Source organism: Passer domesticus, chromosome 3 (genome assembly GCF_036417665.1).
Source record: "Passer domesticus isolate bPasDom1 chromosome 3, bPasDom1.hap1, whole genome shotgun sequence".
In the NCBI taxonomy this organism is placed as follows: domain Eukaryota; kingdom Metazoa; phylum Chordata; class Aves; order Passeriformes; family Passeridae; genus Passer; species Passer domesticus.
In genome coordinates this window covers 97,336,478-97,364,444 of record NC_087476.1, presented here as the reverse complement: position 1 = coordinate 97,364,444, position 27,967 = coordinate 97,336,478, and the positions used below count along the sequence as shown (strand labels likewise).

The 27,967-nt window shown below is 38.9% G+C and overlaps 1 protein-coding gene across 9 annotated transcripts in view; it reads left to right on the top strand.

Moving 5' to 3' along the window:
* Positions 1-27,967, top strand: part of DAAM2 (dishevelled associated activator of morphogenesis 2) — a 204,453-nt gene that overhangs the window by 101,966 nt on the left and 74,520 nt on the right. For all 9 annotated transcript variants that reach the window (XM_064414530.1, XM_064414537.1, XM_064414529.1 and 6 more), the window contains 2 exons: positions 5,428-5,517; positions 24,918-24,992. In XM_064414530.1, the coding sequence (XP_064270600.1) occupies positions 5,428-5,517; positions 24,918-24,992 (165 nt within the window). The remainder of the gene's footprint in view (positions 1-5,427; positions 5,518-24,917; positions 24,993-27,967) is intronic.

Sequence of the window (27,967 nt, the reverse complement as noted above, 5' to 3'; positions counted from 1 at the left end):
GTGAAGCCTGTCCTATAGTGTGTAAATTCTCAGTTTTCCTTATTGGATGACTCACAAAGAGTCATTAAAGGTAATGCTGGTGTGATGGAGCAAACTGCACAAAATATTGCAAATAGCATTGTTATCACCATCTTGAAAGAGACAATAATTCACCTGTAACACAAAATCAGCCAGGCTGTTTGAGGTAGGGAGTTGGAAAATGTTTAACCATCTACAAAGCTACCTCTGTGGCTTAGTATTTTGCAGAGTTTCACACAGCCTTCTGAAATGTTTGGTGCTGGTCACAGGTCAAATAATTGCTGCCCTCATCTGTTCTGGAAGGTATAAAGTTTCCATTTTGAGTTCAACAAAGAAGAGTGGAGATTCTGGGGAGCTTTTCCAGTTTATGCCATCTGGTTCCCAAGGAGCCTGTTAATGTCAATACCTGGCTGTTCTTTTGCTTGAGTACACATCAGCTGTTAAAGAACCAATCAATGCAGGAGAGCTGTAATCAGACAGTCAAAATAGGCAGCCCTAAACAATGGAAGTGTTAAAGCCTATTTGCCTATGTATTATTTCTTAGTGTTGGATTCTGTGGTGTAAAATAAAGATTGATTTCGTGTCAAAGCTATTCCATTTGAGGATCATAAAAGTATATAATTTTAAAATAATGCTTAAATAGTTGACTGAATATGTTTGTAGGTAGAAATAAAGTTTAAAAAATGAGAATATGCTTTTATAGGTCATTGACATCTCTCAGTCATAAAAATAGCAATTAAATGTGAAACACAGGTCTGGGGATGATGCTTATAGACAGGATATTCTCCCAAGAGCCCTGTAAGTAAGAGAAACTGTAACCTACAGGTAAAAAATTAAAAGTGTAATGCAACTCTCTGTAGCTGAAATTATAAGAAATTGAGGAAATAAGACAGTTATCCAACTGAACATAAGAACATAAGAAAATAAACAAAATGTCCTCTTCCTTCTGGCAAAATATTTGTTATGCTCATATTAATCAAGTTATTGCCTGGAGTAGACATATCATATGAGGATTCTGGGTTTCATAATGCTGGAAATGCTATGCATGACTCATTAAACATTTATGAGGCTAAAACAAAACATCAATAACAACAAAACAACTGCCAGCCTGTAAAGGTTGGTTGGTTGGTTGTTTTGGTTTGTTGGTTTTTGTATTTTGCAAAACAAAGGAGCTGTCTGACCTTAAGTCACTGTGAAACTCCCCATGACCAGTAAGTCCAGCAGCCAATGGACCTGGGACGAGTAGAATGAGAAACTGAAACTGAGCATATCTCCTCCCATGAGTGCCTGAATATCACTGGAGAACCAAGTTTGGGCCTCTTGGCCTCCAATGACTCTGACTTCAAATCAGGGGATGCTGGAGACCAGAAGCTGTGGTCCTCTGTGTACTTATGGCCTTGAGGTTTCTTCTTGAGAGAGGCAGGCATGTTGGTAGGTGTTAAGGGTTCTTCTTTAGTGGGTCTCTCTCCAAGTGAACCACTCTACTACATTACCAAAATCTTACTTTTTCTCTTTATTAATTTCATTTTGTGTCACTAAACAAAGAAGTGCCTAGTCTAGGTGAGAAATGCTTCTTTAGAGCTTTGAGTATCATTACTGAGCTGGTGGCTGCCCAGCACCAAATCCAGCTTTCATGCTCTGATGAATGTTCCCAAAAACAAGGGACATAGTCATTTTAAATCCTGCAAAATACTGGATTTATGTTTCCTACCCATTCCTCCTTGTTCTGTTTCTTTCTCTCTGTCTCTTATTTCCTTGGGTTGTAGCCATTTTGAATGGAGGCCATCTTCTCTTTTGGCCTGAGAACTGGACTGGAAATATTTGAACCTCAAATCCAGTTCCAGTTCTTTTTAAATGTTTTATCATTGAAATTCAATCTGCGTAAGTAAATAAAATGCCCACAAGAAAGTGAAAATTAACTGAAGTAACTACCACTGGATAAAATAAAATACGAAATAAATGAAGGAGAGAAATGTACACACTATTAACTGGGCATGCTTTGCATCTTCCTCAGTCCAGCCTGGCAAATACCCCTTTAATCTCTGTTTCATGCAGCTTCAAGCATTTTCAAGAGCCAGGAGGCTGAGTTCTGTTGAGCAGGGTCATGCTGGCATGAATTGCTGGAACCAAGCTGCCCATCCAAGATGTAGAAGGGGACTTACTGCTTTTCTGTTGGGAAACTTGCACAGGTGCTGGAGAAGGGAATTTTCCATGATTTGTTCTGGCCAACCCTTTTTTCCTTGCCCTTTAGAATTGCTCCCTGAGCATTCAATCACATTGGCTTCCTTAATCAGGCTCCAACCCCAGTCTTGATGGCTGCATTCAGTTTGTTGTTCTTCCCCTTTCCTGCCAAATTTGGCAATTCCCTTCTCTTTTCAATAGCCACTTGCCATCACTACAGTCTGAATTTCTATATGCTGACAGATCTGCTTCAGTCATTGGGTCAGAATGACCCATTCACAAACCAAATTACCCTCCTGAAATTTATTCTTTTTGTTGTTTCTTCTGCTTCCCTCCAAGGCAGCAGGTTTCCTTATGTGCCATTTGTTAGGATCCTGAATCAGAGCAGAAGAATAACCTGCCTAATTCAGGGTCTTCTTTCTTAGCTATATCCATGGTTTTCCTCTGAAGTCACAGTGATCTTCTGTTCATTTTTTATAGAATGGCAGAGGTAAAATGATTTGGAAAGTTCCAGAAGGTCTCATGCCTCTTGTATTTTGCAGGGGTTTCTTGTTTTGTTTTTTTTTTTTTTTTTAATAGGGTAGGTTTTGATTGATGGTGTAGGTAGATGAAGACATGCAAGCCTCTTCAGTTCTTTCCACTCCTTTCTCCTTCTCAGTGTAGGAGCACACCTTTCTGAACAATACAGGAAATTGAGTTGAGGAGCTTGACTGCTGTTTTGCGTTCTGGAGATGTTTCTTTCTCTGCTGAATATTTGTGCTTGCTCCCTGCCCATCTGTCCTGGGTGTTAGAACCCAGCATTTTACCTCCCAGCAAAGACACACACAAACTTTGAAAATTAAGGGTAAGGCATTTTTCATATGCTGTTTTCCAGGCAGGTGTGTTTGGGTCTACCTCTGGTGATCCCCTTATGCCTAGAAACCCTGAATAGTTTCCTTGTTACTATGCTACCTGAGCTAATGTGATGACTTCTGAAGTTCTTTTGGCTTCCTCTACCATCCTGAGTCACAATAATGCAGGATGCACTATTTTACCTCTGGATCTTCCACCCTTTCAAACTAACTTTCTAGGCTTCTGTCCTGAAAAGCATGCCATGATGCAAAATTATGTGACTGGAAGTTGCATATTCTTACTGTCCCATTGAAAGAAGATTTATCTTTATGTCCCTGAATACTGCCGGTATCCAGGGCAGTGTCTAGAAACTGTAGTGTCATAATGCTGTCCTCAGGGTAGTTTTATTCAATAGGTACATTTTTTTGATGTAATGGTTGTCTTGAACTATATTGATTGAGATCTTCATTTAGTTCAGTGCACAGCTTCTGTGCAGAGCTTCTGCTCTTGTCTGATCTCCCAGCAGACTTCAGAAAAAGAGCTAAGGATTAAAAAACCAAGTTAGCTGCACTGTATTAAAAAAAAAAAAAAAAAAAAGAGAGAGATTCATTAAGCAGGTCAATAAAACAATCGCTTTTTTTTTCTAAGAATTGAGCTGAGCCCAGAGAGCTCATGTATATTCTGGCTTCTATGGTGGTTCTTCCAAACTTGGCATTTCTGATTCCCTATCTGCCCCTCCTTTCCCTTCCACATGCTTGACCTCTAACAGCATTCCTTTGCTTGTCTTAAGGCCTTACATGTAGTTTCACTCTCCCTCTCCCCCCAAGAATGTGATCCTGGCCTGAGTTTTCTAATTGTGTATAGCAAGGATAAAACTCCTTGCCTCGCTTGGCTGCCCCCTTGTTTGGAAACTCACACTAAACATTTCCACATGGTTTGCACTCTTTTTGCACAGCTATTTTTTTTTTCCCTTTAAACTTTTTCTTGTTTAAAATAACCCTCCAGCTTCTTCTACCTTGGGCTGCTGGCACTGACCTCACCTTGTTACTGTTTGCATTTCTTTTGTACCTTTTTGCAGCTTAAATCTCTGCGGGCTTTTAAATCTGTCAGCAGCCGCTACCAGGCTCAGTGTGCAATTTTGCTCACTGTTTTCACAAGTTTCCCAGCCCTGAACACTTTCCAAATGAGCCATTGTTGGGCTGAGTTAAAGAGGTATTGTCTCTGCTTGGACGAGGTTAGTGTGGGTGCCAGAATCTGTGTGTGCAGCATTTTAGTGCCACAATGTCATCTTGATACAGGACCCCTGGACACTTCCTTCTCCAAATATTTCAAACACATAGGGAAAAACCTCAAACTCCTGCCAAAACTGATTCATTGAAACATTGCTGGAAGACTTTTTCTTCATATTACTGAAATTCTTAATTTAGACATCTTCATCTGTCCCTTTTCATACAGTCTGCTTGCCCTGAAGACCATTCTTTTTTGTTTAATTCTCTTTATTAGCACCTAAAACTGGCAGCTTTGATTGGAGCCCTGTTCTGGTCAGTACTGTGTTAACACAGAGGAAGTAGCAATCTCTCATTTGATAGTTTTAGAGACGGGCATTGGAAAAGAGTCTGTTGTTATTCACCTTTTACAGAGGAGTAACTGAAACTGTGGAATTTGGTGCCCAGTTCCAGATCACAGCATTATCCTTCATTTTACTACTGTAAACTTGGCTCAGGTCTAAGAGGGTATGTTCTACTAAGCTCACTTTTCTTAACAGAGACTGAATATGCTGCTCTGATCAACCCGATGTGGCACTGTAGAATTCTGTCCTTTATGTCTGAAATGCTGGGTGTCTTTGATGGGGACTGTATGGTTTAGAGAACAAACATCTGGAAAAACATTTCAGCCTGTAGGTTGGTGATGACATGACAGCTGTCTCATGGCCTTTGCTAGGAAGATAGAGAAATTGAACTATTTTCTTTCTATACAAGAGCAATTTGGTATTGCCAGCCAGGGAAAAAAGATGTATCAAACTTTCAGCCTTTCTCTAAGTGTCGTAAGGGAGCGTCTGTGTCACCTAATCCAGTGTTTTGAGTTTTTCACTCCATCCCTTTCATGTGATCCTTCCCATCCTTCACTGATCATTAGTAATGGAAGTTTGACATGGGAGTTGTTCAGGCTGCCTCTTTCTGTAGGTTCAGGCTGCCTCTCCTCTCTGACAGGGAGAATTCCAGGTAGTAAGGAAATCATCACTAAACCAATAATTTTTGGAGTGTTTGGGAGCTGCTAAGTCCTCTTGATTGAAGGCTAGTCAAACATGCCTGATCCAGAAACCTCTTAACTTATTAGAACTTACCAATGCAGCTGATGACTGTTTTTTTCCTATTTTTTTTTTTTCTCAATCTCCAGGATGAATTGGATCTCACAGACAAGAACAGAGAGGCTATGTTTGCACTCCCTCCGGAGAAGAAATGGCAAATTTACTGCAGCAAAAAGAAGGTACTACTGTTGTCCTCACTGGAGTAGCTCACCAATAAATTCTGTGTGCATGTTCATAACTGCCTCTTGATTTCAGCTATGTGTTTATCTGGTGTTTACTCAAGAACATGAATAAGTGATGGAAGGACTTTTATCAGCATGGATATGGCACAATTTTTTGATAAGTAATGTATGCACTTGTGATTTCTGAAGAGGACCTTAACATCTTAAAATAGTACACTGTCCCAGTTTGAATAGTTTGGGGTTTTTTTTGTTTTCTTGTTTGCTTGAGGCTTGTGAGGGGGATTGGATTGGTTTGTTTGTTTGTTTTCTCTTTGAGCTGAAACAACAACTACCATGGAAATGCATTAAGGAATTTTTTAAAACTTTTTTAGGTTGCTTAAAATAGAAAAGGTATTGCTGAAGTCTTTCAGAATGTCTTCAAGTATCTGTAAAGTATACAGCAATAATGATGTCTTAAAACTTGGTAGTTCAAGGTCTTCCAGAGTTTGTAGGAAATGTAGGAACACCAGCTTGTATCACTTTCCATGTAACACTTCTCTCTTCAAGGTCTTCACATTTCTGACAAACCAATAAAGGGATGATAAATCAGAGGCTGATCAATAATACTAATAATTTTTCACTGGCAGAATGATGGCCAAGTGAATGGATAAGTTGTGTCATTGCTGGGAAACTTCTAAGCGAGGAATTTCTGCAGTAATGTGGCATTGGAAGAGTTTTGCTGCTCTAGGAAGCACACGGTCGGAAATGAAGATTACCCCAATAAAGTATTTATCAGGAGGAAAAAGATGTGGTGGGTTTGTTGGTTAATTTTATTTCCCAAGTGTGCAAGTCATGCTAGGGTAGCCTGAGTCTTTAAACATAAGTCTGCATAACAGAAGGTAGAAGAGGAGGTTTAGACTTCAATACTGAACCTGTCAGATTTAACTCCTGCTCACGGTCCTTCTGGAGGATGTGTTTGCTGCTTTTTTGTCTCCAAGCGGGGACAGTGAGCTTTCCTACCATGTAATTAAAGAAAACTGGTCCAATCAGGGTGTTTTACCTTCAGGATTTTTTTGTTGGTTGGTTGGGGTTTTTTTAAACTTCACACAGGGAAGTTAATAGAAATCAATTACTTGCAGTGTAAGTTTTGAGCTAGCAATAGAGCACAGGAGCAGTCTAGGCTCTGTTCTCTTCTCCCTTCTCAGGGAAGGTGCAGGCTGCTGTGATTAATGTCTGCTTTACATTTTTGCTGGTCAGCTCAGCTCTGGTGGGAGAGGATCTATTGGTAGTTGTCTTAGAGACATCTCACCTCCTGGACCAGTCAGCCTTGGCAAGAAGATTTGTGCTTTAATGTATTTAGTATATTGGTTGGATTCACCCATTACATTGGGGATTTTTTTTTTTTTGTTGGGGTTGTTTGTTTGTTTTCTCCTGTGTTCTACAGCAGTGGATTTGCTATAAGAGTCTTAAAGACTTCCAAAGATAAAGAAGCTGCATACTGGAAAATCTTCATAATGCAACTTGAGTTAGCTGAACTCCAGCTATCCAAAATGATGTGCTAACTGGAATGGGATACCATTGCCAGATGTCTGTTCATTATACTGTAGATCCTTTCAATTATTTGAAACCTTAGCTGTCCAGTGTTATTCATTGTTTCCCTCATAGGCAGTCAGGTGATTGGTGATGACATCTCTCTCTAGCCTGCTACCTAATCCACCTATCATTGTTGTTTTGCAGTGAGAGAGAAGCCTGTGCCAGGCTTCACTTGAAAGCAAAGCCCCCTTTTCCCTGAAGAATTTTCAGTCTAATTTTAGCCACCGAGGGGCCAATTTCTTAGTTGGCAGAACACTTCCATCTACCCAGGGCAAGTCCTCAGAGGGCTCTGTCTTGCTGTTGTTGGGTTCTTGGCAAGCAGAGCCCCAACCTTTGAGATACGGCAAGTGGAAACAATACAAACTACAAGGTCAAGAAGTGCAGACTGAGCCAAGTGTTCACAATTGTTAATCTCAGGTGCCTTTTCTAGTCTAAAGGTAATGGAAAGTCAAGAGCTTCCTGATTTCTCTAAAGGTGGTGAGATTAGTGGGCTGCCTTAAATAAACAAATGTCCTTGCAAAAATGAAGATTAGTCATTTTTATAGATACATGTTTATCTTGGCAGTCATATGTTAGATGTAGTCTTCTGTGGTATTTGATTCCAATGTGGTGGCAGAAAGTCATTATTGTATTAAAAAACTCATTCCACCTGTTCCTAATGTCAAGCCTTTCTGAAGAAATGGAGGAAGACGGGTAGGTCTGTGCTCTGAAAGTTGTGTGCCAGGGCGCAGCTTGCCAGTCAACACACCACAATAATCAAAGGGGGCTGAATTCTGAACCGGAATTTCATGATTGTGAGTGATACCCACAGAGTAGCATTCACACAGTATTTCACAGCCATGCTTGCTTTGGTCACTTTTGGCTAGTCTGGGTTCATATTTGAGACTGTTAGTATTAAAAAGAAATCACCAATTATTTGACCTAAAAGAGTAGGTCTAGGTAGCAGCTCTAGTGGGTGCTTTACTGTCATTTGTGGAATAGTTATTTGCAAGGAATAAAGGCTGGTCTGTTGGAAAATGTTCATGTCTTCTCAATCTCAGCTGTTCTCTACCTTGACATTAATCAGTACAGGATGGACAATGAGAAATGCAGTTGGCTTGATTTGCATCAGAGGAATCATTGATTAGTCACCACTGATGGCACCCTGACCCCCTACCCAAACTGCCAGTTCATGTTTTAGATTGCCTCTTCCTCTGTAGAAGGAGCTTCCGCTGATATTGCTAAATAAGGCCATATGTAGAAAATACAAATTAGAACATCCTCCCTAAGTTCAAGTATTTTATTCTGGTTCTGTTTAGAATAATCTTCGTGTCTCACCGTAAGCTGAAATTTAGGCTTCCATAAAACACCTCTGTAACTTCTCTCTAGATTTTCTACCAGATATAAGTTTTGCAGGAATTAAATCAAGACTAGATCAAGATTTCAAATCTATTTATTTGCAAATTTCCAATGTCAAAGTTTAGAAAACCAGTGTTCTTCAGTGCTGTTTTACCAAGAGCTGATATTGACATACATAACCTCATTAAATACCAATCAAATAATTATATGGAATGAAAGAAAAGTTAGCTCATTTGTCTCATCTATAAACAAGATCATATTGGGATCCCAAAAAGTGTAAAAAAAATGCAGGTATTGCACTGCTTCAGCTTTGGATGCAGCTCATTGCCTTCTGAACAGCCCTACAAGCTGTTAGACTTATTGCTATTGGAAAGCAAGTCAAGTTGTTTTCTTTTTATAGCCTTTCCTGCCTCCAGAGACTAATTTGTATGACTTTGGCTGAGCAGATTTTAGTAGCAAGCACACACATTTTGCACAGTTAAACAAGTTAGGTTTTTTCACTTCTGCCTTTCTTTGAGGAAAAAAATTGGTAGCAAATCTTTTTCCGAAGTAGAGTCAGACTGGACAAGCTGTATCATACAGCTTCTTTCTAATCCAACAACAACAACAAAAAAAGCCCAACAAAAATCTCAATCCTTCAATTCTAATAATATGTTGAGATCTCCAAAATATTTCAGTGTTATCTTGTACTCTTCTGATTTTAGTGGTATCCTAGCATGGTTGCTTTGAATTGATTGTGCTTTATCTACTCAAGTGAGATTATTTAAACTCAAGTAGTGAGGTAATAGGCAGCCCACTGAAGCTTTCTGGAAGTAGACATTCATGGCTTCTGAGAAAAAGTACATACTTATAATTTGTAAATATATTCTGCTTTTTCTATTATGGGAAATAGATTCTCCATAATAGCAAAATATGATATAACAATTTACCTGAACCATAAGGAAAATTTACCTGAACCATAGTCTGTAACAGCCAATATGCAGAAAATGACAGCATCCTCTGCAATTATTAAAAAATCTATTAATTATATTTTTTGTCTGCCTGATGACTATAAAAACTAATAAACTAGATATAAAAGTAGGAGTCAGGAAACTCCTTGGTTCCAAAATGTCTTTCATTTAACTTGTTTTATACTTTCAAAGAACTGTCATTGTTACATTTATGCATAATGCATTTCTCTCTACCTGAAGGAAAGAATAGGTAGTTAGGAAACTTTTTGGAAATGTTTTGGCCATGCCATCACCTTATACCTTTTACCCTGCACTATTTACACATGCCTTGGATGCATACAGCATCCCTTTCCCCTTTCCCCTGTTTTTTAAGATACATGCTGAAATATCTGAATATATTTCCAAGTCAAGCATTGTTCATTCTTTTTCTTTACTGTACTTACCTGTCTTCTGCAATGATCTTGTGGTGAAGTTTCTGGATTTGGGTGAGTTCACTGTAAGGAGCAGAAGGACAGAGTAGAAGGCACTTTTGTGCATTGCACAATCATTAAGGACTCCAGGTTCTTTGGACTAAGTCAGAGATTGATGCTGAACCACTGAGACTGTAGTCCAGGTGCAGAGTGCCCCAGATGTCCTCCTAAAAAGATTTACACCTCTCTCACAAAGCACCACCACTTTGCATTCAATTCTCTTTTCCTAAATCAGGGCTGCATCCTCATAGGCTTTGAAATACTCTTGAGAATCCTAGCCTTAGTGGGACATCAAATTTTAGTGTTTTACTACCGTCTTTTTATACCATTTGCAGCTCATTTTCACAAACTCCCACTTTGGTCCCACATTGCCTGTCTAGCATTATTGAAGATAATGTCTACATGTCTGGTTTGTGCTTTTTTCTTTCTTAGGGAGTTTCTGTTTGAGCTTTGCCCTTGAGGTTTGGATTGTCAGCAAAATGTCACCATAAAAAGTATGGCTTGATATTGTGCAGCTGGATATAGACTAAGATACTTTGAAATCTGCTGGAGGGATCTAAGCTGCTTTTGCAGCTTTTTATGTAATTACCATAGCCTAGCATGAAGGACAAGATGGATGCAAATATAAAATCTGGAGTCTTCCTTGCCTTTAGGGAAAGCTTTGAGAAGTGAGTACAAATTTCTGCACTTACCTTTTGTTCTAGGGCTGCTGTACATCTGTGGTTTTGCACTGTGAAGCATAGTTTTAGATTGATTAAGGTGGAGACAGTTACTTCTGTGAAATATTTCTATGCTAAAGTGAACTGGCAGGGCTTTTATTCCAAACCCTGAGGTTTTTTCTTTGCATTTAAGTCTTCATATGGAGGTTCTAAGAGCAGGAGACTGCATTACACTTGATGTATTTTGATAGGAGTTCACTTCTTCAGGTTCCTGCTTTAAAGTAGGAGATACATATTAATATCACAGAATCACAAAATGGGTGTGGACCACCAGTGGGATCATCTGTGGCAAGCAGGGTCATTCTAGAGCATGTGGCAAAGATTGCATCTAGATTGTTCTTGAATATCTCTGTTGAGGGGAACTCCACAACCTCTCTGGATAACCTATTCCGATGCTTGGTCACCCACACAGTGAAGAAGTCCTGCCTCATATTTAGGTGGAACTTTCTGTGCATCGTTTCCTGCCCATTGCCTCCTGTCTTATTGCTCAGCACCACAAAGAGCCTGGCTTCATCCTCTTGGCATCCTTCCTTCAGATACTGATAGGCATTGTTAAGATCCCCTCTCCATTGTTCCTTCTCCAGGCTGACCAGGCCCAGATCCCTCAGTCTTTCCCGGTAAGAGGGATGTTCCAGTCCCTTAATCATCTTTGTTACCCTCCACTGGACCCACTCAGGAGCTCCATGTCTCTCTTGTACTGAGGAGCCCAGAATTGGACACAGCACTTCAGGTGTGGCATCACCAGGGCATGAGCCACAGGACACACTGCTGGCTCATGGATGGCTTGTTGTCCTAGGATCCCCAGATCCTTCTCCACAGAGCTGCCTTCCAGCAGGTCAACCACAGCTGTCAGCTGTGTGCTGGTCCATGGGGTTATTCTTCCTTAGGTGCAGGACCCTGCACTTACAGTTTAATTTCAGACAGTTCTCCTCTGTCCATTTCTCCAACCTGTCGAGGTCCTTCTGAAGGGCTGCACAGTCCTCTGGGATATCAGCCACTCCTCCCAGCATGGTGTTGTCAGTGAACTTGCTGAGGAGGCATCTGCTCCTCCATCCAAGTCATTGATGAACATGTGAAACAATACTGGGCCCAGTACTGAACCTTGGGGGACATCACTAGTGAAAGGCCTCTAACTAGACCCTGGGCCACTAGATCCCTCTGGGATCTGCCATTCAGCGAGTTCTGAGCTATTCAGGAGATGATACATTTTCCCTAAAGAAGAGAGAAAATAGTTTTTCATCTGGTCTCATTTAGTGATATAGTATGCCAGATGAAGATCACACTATTGTGTTGTCTGAGTGTGGGTTTTTGGTTTTGTATTGTCTGTTCTGAGCTAGGAAAGCCCTTTGGGGTTCATCCTTTCTGTATGAAGACTGCCAAGCACGTGGTTGTCCCATAATAAGTGAAGTGGGTGGCTTGAAGTTGTATTGTTTTCAATTCTATCTTCTTGCATTATTTTTTCCTCTTTGAAATACTCTTAGAATCTGTTATTGATTTGGAATATTAAACTGTTTTGGTAATGGATTTATAGCTTTAAGGAACATTTAATGTGTCCCTTATAAGTTCCTTTCTTTAGACTTGTTGTTCCATATGTGGTATCTGGGAGCTGCAGACGTGAACACACAGGGTGGTTTGCTGCAGTATTTGAGAAGCCATTTGTAAGGACTCACAGTATGATGAGTCTTGGATGTGACTTCATGAGAGATTTTCTTTCAGCTCTGCAGGAAGTGTTGAAGGGGAGTATGAGTGGATGTGGGGGTGGGTACTTTTACTCTCTGTTCCCTGGGAAGTCTGGAAAATACAGGGTAACCCTCACAGCACGTGTGATAGCTTAACAGCAAAAGCAGTTGGTGGGCAGTAGGAGGCTGAAGAAGCTGTGTGGGATTTTGAGTGCTTAGTGTAAGCAATCCCACAATTAGCAGTATTGATGACTAATCAATGAGGGTGTCTCATGGCCACAGGGCAAAGACCAGCAAAGCCACACTGGATATGAAGAATTATATGTTATCTTAAGTCTTTGGTACATCAGAAAATTGTTTCTCTTCCTACCAATGCTTTGGAAGTTTATGGCTGAAGTTCAGCTTCAGTCAACATTTTAATTTACCTTGACAATGACCTGAACAACCTGATCTAACTTTGACATCAGCTCTGAGTGGGTTCCTTCTTCTCAAGGCCCCTTCCATCCTAAATTGATTTGTCATTCTCTAAACTTTTCATAAATCAAACTAAGAAAGCAGCTGTATGGCCCTATAAAGAAAGGGAACGTTAATTAGCCTTCATGCAATGTCCTGTATTACTGCCCTGAGGCCATCTCCTTGAAACAGGCAGTAGCAGATGCTATTTGGTTCCCTCTCAGTGCCTGGGATCCATGGTTTCTTTTTGTCTGGGAAGACTGCATGACTTCCTTAGCTTAGAAGGCTGCTGGTGAAATAGTCTGAAATGTAGAATCTCTCAAATTAATTCCCTGAAAATAGACTTGCTTTCAGTTTCCCTAGGGCTCACTGGAAATCTCATAATGCTGGGAAGTCACAGTGGGAGGATGTTGCCCTTTGCAAACCACGGCATTCCTTCAGCTTGATGTTTGGAAAATGCCAGCAATTGTGGAGTTAACTTCCTTTTTTCCCGCCAGCATCTGTTCCTTTTTCTGTTAGCAGAATGACTTCATGCTCAGATGTTTGGAATGATTTTGTTAGCTTGATGCTGACATTGGGTCATTTCAGTATCTTTAGTCTAGGTATGGAAGACAGGCACAAGAGTTCAAAAATGACTTTGCTATAAATGCAAGTAGGCTTAAGAAAATGAAATTCAGAAACTCTTGCCTATGACAAGTACAGGACTTAAAAGAAATCAATAAAATGTTGCAAGAGTGTCACAAATGCAGCAAAACCACACATTTCCTGATTAGTGGTGTACTTGGGCCCTTTTGGTGTGAAAGAGCTGTTTGTCTGATGGTACCTGTTAATGTGTGTCATTGGCTGAAACACTAGCTCCCAAATTTGGGCAGTACCATTAACCCAATGTAAAGTAAAGCCTAAAATTAAATACATGTCCTTCTACATATTGTAATGCAGAATGTGTTCTCACTGGAAAAATACAAGTGGGGGTTCATGTAAGACACTGGCTCATTCTTTTATAGTTCCATATAATGAATTTAGACATTTTATCTCACATAATTATAATATACATTTGTTGATGTTCCCTGATTATTGTTTAAGCAGGTCAGCATACTTGAGAAGAATCGTTGCCTATTTTTATGGTTTCTCTTGGACCTCCTGTAGTTGTTTCTTTATGTGTTTTACTTGTTATTTTTGCTTCTGCAGTAAAGACCTCAAAGTGTGTACTTGAAGAAACACTTAGGCTTGATGATGTTAGAGACTTCTCTTAACTTTATTATTGAAATCACTCTTGTAATGGTTTCAAGTGTAAGTTTAGGGTCAAGAAGGCAGAAATTCCTGCACAGTTCAGATGATATACCATTATTACAGCTTGGAATTTTGACACCTAAAAGACCACATTTTAGCAGACGTAAGAGGAGATAAGTTTTTCCAAGTTGTCTGCTTTATTTGGTTTATGTTTTCCACGTTCCAATGCCAACAGTTGCAGACTCATTTATTTATCCTAGCGTAAGAGGTTACCTTGGGTCAGGGTCTTGAAATTATGTATTTATTTATGTATAATTTAAAAGTATTTTCTTCCCTGCCCCCCATGGGAAGAGCATGGAATATTTTTAGTTCCTTCCTCCCTCTCCTCTCCCTCTCCAACAAAAAAAGTTTAGTTGCTCCTTAAGAAATACCTCCTTAGTTCAGACTGCTGAAGACATAAATGACATAAACTTGCCATGGTAGTTTATGCAGTTCTGCCATTCTGAATATGCAGAATTTGTGTGTCCATTTTGCAGGTCTGTATTTTTCGGGTGAGCTAGTAGGGCTTCCGTTGAAGTTAGAACTCAACACTAATCAAAAATTCAGCTTAAAATAGTCCAGAGTTAGAAAATTGTCATCATCATGCCTAATGCTCTGTTTTGCATTTGGCTTGCCTTCTGTGGGAGCTTTGGGAGGACTTAGTGGAAGCAGATTTGACCCTAGCATGAAAAAAAACCCAAACGTTTATCCAGCTGTCATCCTACAAACATGGTGTAATTCGATGTACTTAAGAACAAAAATAATGGTGAGCAGTCCAGTTCTGCTGCATGGGAAGTCCACGTAAATGCTGATACCACTGGATTATGTTCTGTCCTTGTCTGTCCTCTTGCACAAGTTCTGATTCATCACAATCCAAGTATGAGCCCATCCTGCTGATGGCATATATTAATAATAATAATGATAACAGCATATACTCTGTACAATGCCATTCTCACCATTCAGATTCTTGCTTTGGTGGATATGCAAGAGCAAAGAATGTGTAAATAACAAACATGTTTCTGTGGTGTTTGAGAAGCAAATTTGGCAGAGATCACTCTGAACTTTACTGAGTGTTCATGAGCATTAAAAAAGCTAGTGAATACTGAGCAGGAGTTGCTGAATTCCTATCTTTTTAGTGAGAAATTTAGAAATGGACACAGTAAAGAGTTGTTGGAATATAGTGACAGCCATTAAGAGAAAGAAAGGAATTGCCTTTTACTTTCTGGAAAGTTGTTTAGTTTTCATCACAGTCAGATGTGACAGTTTCATCTACGTGCCTTAATTGAGGTGAAAGTCACACAATCTTCTATGATAATTCAGTCATCTGTTGAAAGATACTTGGTACCCCAAATGCCTTGCAGATGTACTAAGTGAGAGAAACAGTTTTACCTGAGTTTATGGAAAGGGCAGAGAGATAAAGCAACTGAGTGATACATCAAATACTGGGCTAGCAGCTTAAGAGCTGTGGGCCTCTCAGACTGTATTTATTTCCTTTGTTCACCTGTCCAACAACTTCTTTTTTTTTTTTTCAATAATGAAGGGTTAAATGACGGAGAAAAATGAAAAATACTTTGAGTGCCCTGGCCATCTTACTGTCATCATTCTTTAAAAAAGGCCCAGAGCAGAAGCAAACCAAAATATCAGTGCCAGCAGTGTCACCAGAAAAAACAGACAGTGGACATGTTAAGAACAGTGAAGAGAAACCTTTTAGAACTTGGCATTAAAAAATGCTCTTGTGTGCTTCCAGAAGGACTTGTCCTAAATGTCTCTGCTGACTCTAGGTGGGTGTGCCCTTGATAGTTCTGTGTCGCTGCGCACAGTAATTGACGTTTCATTCCCATCATCAAGAAACATGCTGGGTGTTTGCCATGAATTGTAGGTGACTTCATTTCACTTAAAAAAGATTAAGTCATTGCTTGATGGAGATAAACAGTAGGACAAAAAGATAAACTTGGAGGCTCAATCTGGGCCCTTCTGTGGCTTTTCACATTGCCTAAAAAAATGCCAGGAGAGGGAGGAAAGGAAGTGAAGAAGAAGGCAGTCCAAGTGATAACATTCTTATGTGGTAGGAATACATCTAAAAACAGTGCTGTTGGAAAGCAGACAAGGTAAACTGGTTGGGTAAAGAAAAAGTCTCTTTCCATGGAATGTTGACCGTAAGCTGAACGGGGTTAATGGAAATGTACAAACAGTACCTGTATAAGCACAGAGTAAACAGTAGAAAGGACAATGCAGAGTTTGGTTGTTAACAGAGCAATAGAATATGTCCTGCTACTGCTGCTTAGTGCTTGCTGGGATAGTGACAAGTTGTTGGCTTCACCTGCCACAGATTACACACATTACAGCAGGATGTGACCTCAAGCTTGCTGCAGGTTTGTGCGAACAGAGCTGTGCTTCAGGAATGCAGCCTAGGTCCACAGCCACACACCCACTGAGCAGGCCACGTCCATGAGAAATGTTTTCTCTTCTTCTGAAGACCCTCTGGGTAGAATGATCATAACTCAATCAATCTTCTGACTGGTAGGATCCTCCTTAGTGGACATTTTCCTTCACATCCAAAAGGAGTGGATGGGCTGAGGAAAGGTAGGCTCCTGAGAATGTGTTCATTGAAAGTGCAGGGAATTCATGGATCCCCTTATTTGGCATCTCATTATTTAGATTACACACTTATCAACAGCAAACTATCAGCTGGTTGATTTGTGACTTGTGAAAAGTAGAGAACATAAAAGGTATTAAACATGAATATAGACTTCAGGTAATAGTACTGAAGGATCTTTATGCAGCAACAGAGTCAGGAGAACTTACTCAACAAGAGAACAACTTCCATGGCAGAGGCTAGACATTCAGCAGAGGAACAATGTTTAATATTGTTACACTTCAATTTAGCAAGAAAGCTTTGTCCTGAGGGCACAAATCACTGAAGAATTCAGTGTGGCCTCAGCTCTACAATTAAGTAGTTCTGTAAATGTAAGGGTGAGTTATCGTCCTGATCACTTCACATACTATACCCCTAAATTAATGCCTGGGGATGGTGGGATTCCCATCCTATAGCAGAGCTGAATATGTTTGAGGAGGGACAAGCAGACTTGTATGATCTGTGAGTGATAAGAGGAGGCTGCTGCAGTCAGTGCTGGCAGCAAGTTTACATCTGTCTGTATTGAGGAGAATGATAAGACACCAAAAGAAGAGGAAAGAGAAGACAAGTTCTCAAAACTGGACCTATACTATAGAATCCTACTAAAATATGAAGTTCCTTGAAAAGGACTCTCTCCATCAATAATCTATTGTTAGTCTTATGCCAGATATGCTTATTGTAAACTTAATCTTGGTTTAAACACTACATTAAAATATACATTAAAATCAGTGGTTGAGAACGCTGAGGTTTCAAACAACACTAATTCTTATCTTCAGCTCAAAGCAATGCACTGATCACATTTTCTGCCTACCAGTTATGCCACCCTAGTCTATTTTCTGTGAGAAACTCTCCCTGTGTGTATATGCAATGGATGTCCTGTGTTTTTTGGAGGACAAGAAATAAAAGTATGGCCTTCATCTCCCTTAGACTGATATCAATATCAATAATTGATTTGATGTGTCTTTGAGTTTTAGAGGAGGATGGAAATGGCACATCATGTGTCATATGTAAGGTAGAACTTCAGGAGATTCTGTATCTTTAAATGCTCAGGAAGCAAAAAAAAAAAAAAAAAAAAGTGAGAGATGGCATAATTAGTTCCAAAAAATATATATATTTAACTTGACTGGAAAGTTTTCAGCCCTACTAGAGCCAACTGTCTTTCAAAAATTACTAATAATCCATTTTAATTTCTAAAGTCTGGTGAATTTCTGCAGCACTGAAGCTTCTTTCATTATTAGGAAATTATTTCTAAGCAGGAATCCTCATTGTTCATAGATGTATCCCTTTTTTATGCTTTATTTTTTGACAGTGAGTTCCACAATTTGACATGATTCGGTATTTTGTAATATAAAGAATAATCTGATGCCTTTGATTCTTCCTTTGAAAGAATTATTAATAAGCAGCATCAGAAGTAATAATTAGCTTTGTCAAATTACTGGCAACAGGGCAGAGCTCAGGCTAAATGAAGCAAAAAAAGAAAAAAAACCCACCCTGTGCTCTGTTAAGGAAAATACCCCTGTGTTATAATGCAGTGAACTGTAAGTATGTATGGATATACCTGACCTTTGTGAGAGGCAATTAGAACTCCTCAGTTGCATGCTCCAACTGGTCATTAATGAATATTCTGCTTTAATAAGTTGCACAGTAGACTGCTTTTGTGGCAGATGGATTATTATCTGCACATCAATAGCTTAATTCCAGGGAGAGAAGTAATGTTTGTTTTTCTCAGTCTGGGTAAATTGTGCTTAAAAGGCTGGGATATAGCTTCCTTCCCAAAACTGTGAGACTATTTGTGTAAATGCTAGTCATGAAGTCTGAGAAATGGAGTGGTGACCACATCTGTCTAGTGAATGGCTCAGTCCTGTGATCTGTGCTGTTTCAAAATTAGCATCTCTTGGGACATGGTTGGCGTTTTGGAGGCATAAACTGTCTGAAAAGCTTAGATGCATTTTAGCTTCCCTTCTGAATTAGCGTTTTGTCCCACAGCAGATCAAACACATTTTGTGTCTTTTAATGAAAGCACTTTTTATTTGTGATACTTTGGCTGTTCTGAACTGTGACACAGCCAATAGATTGGACAGTGTGTTAATAAACAAGTAAATATTTCTTTGAAAGCTGAACTTCTTAAAGTGAAGGAAAGTCAGTAGGTCAGACATGAAAAAAGAGAGATTGGCGATTTGAATGAGAGTGCAATACAACTTATGAGGATTGATTCTTGGCTGTAATTCAGATTTCCTGTGTAACTGGGTACTGTGTAATTGTCTGCATCCCATTTTCCCTGTTTCTGCCCATCTCACTGATAGAGACGCTGCAAAACCAATATGTTAATTTCTTGAAGGACCTTTGTTCAGTGTGCAGTGCAAAGTGATGGAAGACTGATTCAGCACTAATAGCAGATGTTGTGATGAGCTGAGATTTTATGCCTCTGAAGGGAAAAGAGTTGCACTTGTGGGAAATGAAGAACCAGTAATAACCATCTTCCACCCTTCAAGCAAACAAAAACCCCACATTGTTTTTGGTGGCCAGAATATTCATGTGCAAAGCAAGGGTCACACCCTTCACTTTGAAACAGAACATGGACACGAGTCTGAATCCTGCATATCTCAGATTAACATTTTAGCAGCTAAGCTGTTATTGTGAAGAATGTGAGAGAGCTTCAACAAGAAACTGAGAATCCAGCAAAGATTTCATCTTAATTGATGTAAATCATGTTAAAATTTCAGTCAACTGTCATTAAAAAAATCCAAACACACTCCCAAAAAAGCCCTGATTTATAATCAGGATTCCAATTGCCATTGCTTTTCAGTGGGAAATATGAAAAAAAAAAAATCTACAGGGCTATGATAATAGATTTTAGTTTTTTTCTAAATTTTATAAGTTTCTTGTTATGACTTGAACCCTATGATTTGTGTTTTCTGAGCTGTATGTGATGGTGCTGACCTTTCAGACCAGGTAAAATAACTAATCTTTCAGCTCTGTCATCTCAAAAGATGTGTGAAAGTTGTTGAGAGGAGGAGCCACCCTAATCCTAATGTGGCTTTTGCACGGAAATGCACTTCTTTGTCACCCAAGTATGAACTTGAGCATGCAGTGTCTGGACATGATGCAGTGAACAAGCTTGGACAGGAATTTATGGCCTCACAGTGGTCTCCTTTTATATTCTTCATCTATGTTTGCACATTGTCTTTTATTGATACAGAGAGGAGCTCAGTGAACAGTGTCATGGCTTCCTGTTCAAGAAAGGTTTTAAACCTATATTTTCTAGCATCAGGTGTGTGCTTTATTCTCATCTGTTCTAAGCAGTGCAAAACAGTAAGGTCAGCTGTCTGCCCTACTGAAGAGACAGGATTGAGAAGGAAGTCATGTTGCTAATGAATAGATGTCATCCCAAGAGTACCCATGCTTGTCCTGTGACATCTGTAACAGAGGATGTGTTTCTTGATGCATCTGTTCAAGGAGGAAGCTTTATGTTATAGTTTGCCTGTTAGAAGGATTTAATGAGTCCTTAGCAATTTATTGCAGGGGTGTGTGTGTATGCAGGTAGTGACAAGGTCCACATAATGGTTGGGCACTCAGAGATGGCAAACACCTGCTGATCCCTGGGAGTTAATATTTGTTGGCATTGCATAAAAATAAACTGGCATAAATTATGGTAGAAATAAAGGAGTAATGGGGTTAGTGTCAGAGTGTGCCAGTGTGTTCCTGACTCTAACAATGAGTTTTAATTGTCATGTCAGAATATATACCCTCCGTCTCCTTCTGTGGGAAAGAAGTCTTCTAAAGCTGCTAATTCTGTGGACACATTTAGTAATGCTTTGACATGCTCAAAATTTCAGGACATGCTCTGGAGATCTGCTCAATATGTAAGGAGCTGGATTGATGCAGAGTGAAATAGCAATGTGTCATCACTGGAAACTGAAACCCAGTGCTTGCTCTAAAAGAGCTTCAATGCAGGCAGTTACTGTACAGGCTTTCCCAATGCTGTTTCTTTCAACACTGAAGTCATCTTGAAAAGCACCATATAAACAATGTCTTTCATTTTCATGATCCACTTAGCGATGAATATCTGACATTTTTGCATGATCTTGTTAACACTAGTGTTAGATACTTTTTTAGAAAGTTTTGCAACGATGGCAGTGGTCTGTAATGCTTGCTTGAATATGTTATGGCAGTCTTTGTATGGCAAATGCTTGTGCCACTGACATGGCATCCTGCAGAAGTCTCTGGTCTCAGAGAACAGCTTACCCGATGGATCGGGTCTCCCAGGATTTGCAGAAAAGGCTTTTGGGATCAGCTGAGCTGTGCACGCTTTGCTTTATTTTCTTTTGATTGGTTCAGATGGTCCAAATATTTGCAGAACTCCATTAAGTCCTAGTTGGGATGAAGTCATAAGTTCCACTTTCCACCAAGTCATGGAGCCTGTCCAAATTAGTGTCAAAGCCTATATAATACCTTGGCTATATTGCAGGCTTGTATAGTATCAAGATCCTGTTTTCACAGCAGTTACATAGTTGTTACTCCAGTGAAGAATGATATGGCCCCTTATAAAGTGCACAAGCTGACGCCTGTTTTTTAATGTAATATTTACACTATTCAAGGAGCTAAAAGAAGGCTTTGCTTTAATAGATTCCTTCAGCTAATGTTTTTCCTTATACAGATGGGTTATTGTTTCCAGCTTTTGATACCTATGCAGCTTTATATATTAAAGCTCTTTTTTTTTTTTATTTTCCCTGTTGGTTGGTTTTTTTGCCCTTCTCTGTGCTCCAAGAGCAAGGGAAAGGTTTTGCCATTATCTTCAAGTTGCCTTGCAGTTTTCTTTGAATATATTAAAAAAAAACCCAAACAGACAAACAAAAAAGAAACCCAGCACCCTGTTTTTGTACCCTACGCCACAGATTTAATTGTTTTTTATTTTTAATTCATCTTCTCGTTCTTGAGAGAAAGCCTGGTGCAGCAATCTTTTAGCATAGACAGAACTCACATGATTTAGGCAGTTAAGTTTGTTTGATGTTACAGGTGTGAACGTGACTCTCTGTTAAAAATGTCACTCAGGAGGTTTCTGTAAATAAGTCTAATGACTTCATAGGGCTGGGAAAAAAATCTACATGCTCAAGTATAAATAGCTTTCTGGGACTTCATATTGAAATAGAATGCCAGGTTTTATCTACATTATCATTTATTCTAGCAAAGTAAAACACACACTGACAACCATAAAATTCTGGTGTGAGCAGGGAGTGTGCAAGACCACTGAGATTGAATTGACTCTTTTGCTTAATATGCTTCCAGACCAAAACAATTTCAGAAAGTGAAGATTGCTTACTGGGGTATCTGTTAAAACTTTTTTAACCTCATCAATGTACATCTTCTCTCTGGGCTTTAATTCAGGAAAAAATCTTACACATTGTTTTCCACTGAAACAAATTTTTTACCAGTTTTAATTCAAAGAATAAGATTTACAGACTAAGAGTTCAGACTAATTTGTAATGAATGGAGAATGGTCAAAAGCAGGATATGCCAAGGACCGTGCCTCATTGTCAAGCTAATCAGATACAGATAGGCTAATTTAGGATGTCAGAATATACTTTAGGGTATCAGAATCTTCTTGTCATTGGTTCTGCTTGTGAGATGTCTAGTGGTTTGGGTTCAGGTAGGAAATTATTCAGAATTCTGATTTTTTCCTAGTGTATCTGTCCTCATGGTTTTCAGTCTGTACATTTAACAAAGACATCTAGAAATGTTAGTTGCAGCATTCAAGCATTTATACTTATTTTTCGCCCTAAAGAATCTTAAGGACAAAAAGTATTGTAGCTTATTTTGGAATATAAAGGATGAGTTCAGGCATTCCTTAATTTATGTGTGTTTGTTTCTTTATTTGGAATTTGGAACGGAGGCAGGAGAAATATAGAGAATACATGTATTAACTGTTCTGACAGTGTTCTTGTCAGGCGTACTCTGCAAACTATTATAGTTGTCACTAGGATTGTTACAATTCTCTGCAGAGAAAGATTTCAGAAGGTCACATGAGCACTCGCAGCACTTCAGCTGGATTCCCTGCAGAATGTCCTTACTTCATACTCCCAGATAAGCTCCCTATTTCTGTTCTCTTTGAGGATGATAAGATTATCATATAAAAATAATGCTGTATTTATCTATTGTATGTTTTAATTTACTTTTCCATTGTCAAGGTCATATATTGATTTTTGCATGGCAGGTTAAGGTCTGCCTAGTGTGAAACTGTTGTCAGGGTTGTGGCTGCCGCTAGATACTATTCTGCACAGAAAAGGGCAGCAAAAGGCAGTCTACCAAAAACATGAGGTGTGGCCTTTCTAACTGGCTGTTGGTAGGGAGTTGCACATTTCTGTAATGCTCTAGACATAGACATTTAACATAGATACGGGTTTCTCTGATATTTGTTTGCTTATTGTGGCCAGGAAAGGGAAGTAAAGAAAGTCAGCAGAACTTCTCAATTAATTTGAGAAAGATCACCTTGTTATTAATTGCACCATCTATTATCATCAGGTGGTACATGGTGTGTGCATAGCATTTGTTGATACAGTTGGTATCTCTTACCACTTTGCCAGCCTTTCATACTTTTGGTACAGTGATATTCATCCGCATGATGCATTGTTTAATTCTTCTGCTCTTCTTAGTTGTTCAGTTTGGTGCAAGGGATTATATAAATAAATATTTATAAATATAAATATTTATAAATATATAAATAAATAAATAAAGACTTGTGACCTGTACATGTGTCTGTACTGCAGTCCTTCTCTAGATGAGGACAAAGCTGTTTTGTCAGTGTCATGAATGGAGATGCTTCTTCAGTGTACATGTTGAAAATCCAGTGGAAGGAAGAGAGGGGAAGATCCAAATCTCAGTGTGACTTTGTTTTTAATTCAAAATATGAAGATTTTGAGTTGTGCAGAATTGTTGTCATGTGTTGGTATGTGCCCTGGCAGGAAATTTCAGGTAGCAAGGCATTTTCTGACTGTGGCTCAACAGGAGGCAAGTAGAGCTATTTCTCACCTCTAAACCAAATAATGGTGGAATAGCTGAGGTACTCTGATAAACCTACACTTTTAATTTTGTTGTGCATATCTTCCAGGGTAGTTTTTCTAGTGTGAATAAGCTTTCATGCACAGAAAGCATTGGCAAGATCCACACAGTCGTCATACACCTTTGGTCCTTCTTAGGATGAGTTGAGTGCTAAGAATGTTAGTATTAGTTACTCTTGATTTATAATGGGAGATGAGGATCCTGGAAAGCAATCCTCGTGTTACCAGTGACTTCACATATGTAGAAATAAATATACTCATTAGAAGGAAATCTAATTTCCTTTGAGCAGTCAAGGAACAAAAAAGAATTGGTTCCTGGGTCAGTGTAGGTCTTCTTTTAGAAAGTTGATTGAGATTAACCTACTGAAGATGATTTCAGGTAGATTACATGGAGGTAAGGAGGTAAGGATTATTACTGCTCCTACTGTAACTGAGGGGATGCTTTTGTGCTCCTTTGGGGATGTTCTGAGATTTTGCTTGACTCTATGGTAGGATTAGGATAGGATAGAAGAGAATGTTTCCTTTGGAGGGACTGACAACATTCACTTATTACAACTGCCTGACCAGTTCAGGACTGATCAAATGAAAGCAAGTAGTTAAGGACATTGTCCAAATGCTTCTTAAATAATCAACAGTCTTGGGGCATCAACCACCTCTCTAGAGTGCCTTTTCCAGTCTCTGAACAACCTCTTGGTAAGGCAATGCTTCCTAATGTCCAGGCTGAATCTGTTTTGGTTTATCACATCAAAATGGTACCGACTTTATCTTCTTTTCCTTCTTTTTTTTTTTTTTTTTTCTCCATAGCAGATGCTAAACCCCTTTGTTGATGAATTCCACTATTACCATAATAGTAGAGAGACCAAATAATTTATAAGATCTGTCAGTATAAAGAAACAAAATGTAAACCTGCTATCTGTAAATGGGCTATCCTTCCACTTGGAAACATAATATGTTTAAGGGACTGAGGTTTGCTGCTTAGATGCCAAAGATAACTGTATCTCCATCAGACTTTATTATTCTGCATTCAATAATCTGAGCTGAAAGGGATTCCTTTTATCTGACATACCACAGTGACAGTGCTAACTTTACACTTTCAGAAAAGTTTGTAATAAATGCTACACATCCATGTACATTGTACAAGAATATGGGGGAGATAACACAGTAAAGAGCAGAGCAATGAAGAATCCCAGGTGGTTTGTGTGTGGCTTTCATCCTGTAAAGTCATCTTGTGTAACCTGGCCTAACTTTCTGTTTCAGGAACAAGAAGATCCTAATAAGCTTGCTACCAGCTGGCCAGACTACTACATTGACCGCATCAATTCCATGGCAGCAGTAAGTTACCTCTCCTGCTAAACAGGGAAGATTTCCTACAACAGGGATGTGTTTCTTTAGGAAGAAGTCCTCAAGGGAGAAGAATGTTAGCCCAAAGGCATAACTGACTTAAAATAGGGCTTACACAGAAGAGTATGGAGATTAAGAAAAAGCCCTGCTCTAGCATTACATTATATTTGAAAGCACTATAAACATGTCCATTTCAATTTCTACAATATTGAGCACTGAAGGCAACCAAATTAGAGTCTGAAATAAAAATTGAAGAGAATATTTGATGAATCAGCAAAAAGCAACTATTTAAAAACTAGGTGAAGTTTTATTTTTTTTATGTTTTCAAGTTGATTTGTAACCAATCTAGAAAATAACACTTGGGTTCTTAGTTTAGTAGAAGAATTAAAGAAATGGTAGTTGTTTACATAAGATAATATCCAGTAATATAAGAGCACATAAATAAAAGAGCATAAGGCCATAACACCTTAGATGTAAGATAAAAACGGGGCAATAAGGTATTTGAGAAAAACTTTTTTGATCGTCCCTGTTGAATAGTTATATAGTGTGTCTCTTCCCCTGAAACATCCAGTAAAGCTGGTCACCAGCAGAATCAGAGCATCTGCATGTAGTGTTCACTGATCTCCTTTGATTTGGTAGATTTTACATTTTAAAATTTGGTTCTATTACTGAATTTGTAGTCAAACTTTTCCTCCAATTACTTGTGTACTGTGTCTACTCAGCTTTGGTAGATGGTTGGATGAAAATGATGATAGATGTTCTGTTCTTAGCATCTTAGGTAGTACCCCTTGATTGTTTACTTATGCTTTTATTTTAGATTCCTGCAGGCTTCTCTGTGCCTTTTTTATTGTGGTTATGAGCTATAAAATAATTTCATAAATCTAATGTCTTAATGGATGCTAAATGTGGCAGCAATGATGTATTTGTCATGGTAAAATATGTCTTGCCGAGTAAAATAATCTAAGATTTACAAGCTATAATAACTCACTTAAGAGGATAAAAGAAAAGCTACTTTCTACTGAGAGTTGTGAATAAACAAAACTATCACCTTCCTTCATGCCATATTTTCATGGGGCAGAGTAAGGGAATAGAAAGAATATGGACTTATTTTTAGAAAAGACATTGAGCTTTAGTGGCTGGCATGACACTCTGCTTTGATTTCCTGACTGAACAAATTTACTCTACAAGGGCCATTAAGGAAAAAAAATAAAAATTAGCATGAAACCTTGCAGTGTTACAGAGCCAAATACTTCTGGAAGGATTTGATCCAAGGCCTCTTGAATCCACTGAAGTTTTTCCATTGATTTCAGTGACTTTTGGGTTAGTCTTTAAATGATCTTGATGTAAACTTGGAGTGAATATGTATACACCACTGTTACAAATCTGGAACAGCTCCATGGAATGAGACTATATTTTGGCCTATGTTTCTAATTTTAAACGTGTTTTAAGAGCACCAATAAACACCAGCCCTGGTAATGTTGTTTGCATGCCTGAATGCCAATGCCTGAATGATTGATAACCTTTTATTTGGCTTCAAGACTCATGATTCACTCTTATGCTCAAGGTGTTGAGAAGACACACTGGGGTTAAAACCTCTGCTTCTGATTTACCATTTGGTTGCTTAATTTTTCAGCAGGTGAAACCGAGTTGACTTGATTTTGCTGAAATTGTATCAGTGGAAAACTGGAGTAATCCAGCTAAGAACCAGCTCCAACACACTTTAAAAGACATGTTCTGTTCATTATTATTTAGACCTCTGAGATTTCTAACTTTCAAACAGTTATTTTTGGGTCCCATATAATTTCAGTTCTAAATTTAGTGGTGGTTTTTTGATTTTTTTTTAAACTGCTTCCAAGTGGAGTTGACTTTGAAGCTGTGAAGGAAAAGCATGTTTCATGTTGCTGCCTGACAATGTCTAGTGTATTTCAGTTTGTGTCTCTTGGGCACTATCAGGTATTGCAATATTTTAATTAGAAATATTGCAATAAGTGTTGGAGCTGAAGTGGTAGTAATAATCACAGAAATATTAGTTTAAAATGCCTTAAATCCTGCTTTTAATGAAATTTAACTTTGCATCTCCTGCGGATTTGTCAAGTAAGAATCTTTTCATATTTTTCTTTCACATTCTTTTTATGTTCTTTTGTTTAATTATGAAGTCCTTTTTTAATATGTATTATCTTGGCAAGTATGTTCCTCCTACTTACTGATTGAGTGGAAGTGGCACTTTTTTTGTGCTGATATCATTAGGTATCTTTCTGTGGATTTCAGCGGGCCAGGGCTCCTGTGCTCAAGGATCACTTTCTCAGAAGCCCCACTGTATCTGCCCTTCACAGATTATGTTTGAGAGCAATGTGGTGATTCCTGACATGTTTGACGTTCCCTGCTTGTAACCTTAGACCACTATGTTAGGAAGCACTTTAAGTTACAGATTCCTGATCCAGTTCAAAAAAACATGCATTTTGTGCACGATTCTCTTCTCACAATTGTTTCTGTTGCTATGACTTCTGAGATTTTTACATATTTTAAACCAAGTTCTTACAACAGCAAATGTCTAAAACTGTATCTCTTTACTAGTGTGCAATTGTGGAGGCACTGTCCCAGACTCCAGGTAGCCTGACTGGAAGGCAGTGGTACACTCTCTTCTGAACCAGTCATTAAGACAAAGGGACAGCTGCTAATCATGTTAAATTTAGAAAGCGAAGCCTCCAAATTTGTCTAGTCCCCTGATCTCTACGTGCTATAAATGATACTGGGGATGGGGACAGGGTGCATGCCCACAATAGAAGACTGTTTCCATTATCAATGCCATTGTCATCTGCTGATTCATCAAAACACAGAAGTTTCTTTTCTTAAAAATAGAGCAGCTGCCCTGTTATTATAGTATGTAAAGAAATGTTCCTATGCTCCTCCTGCCCTCCTTGCCCCATGACACTACTCAGCAGCACAAATAAACACAGCTCACACTT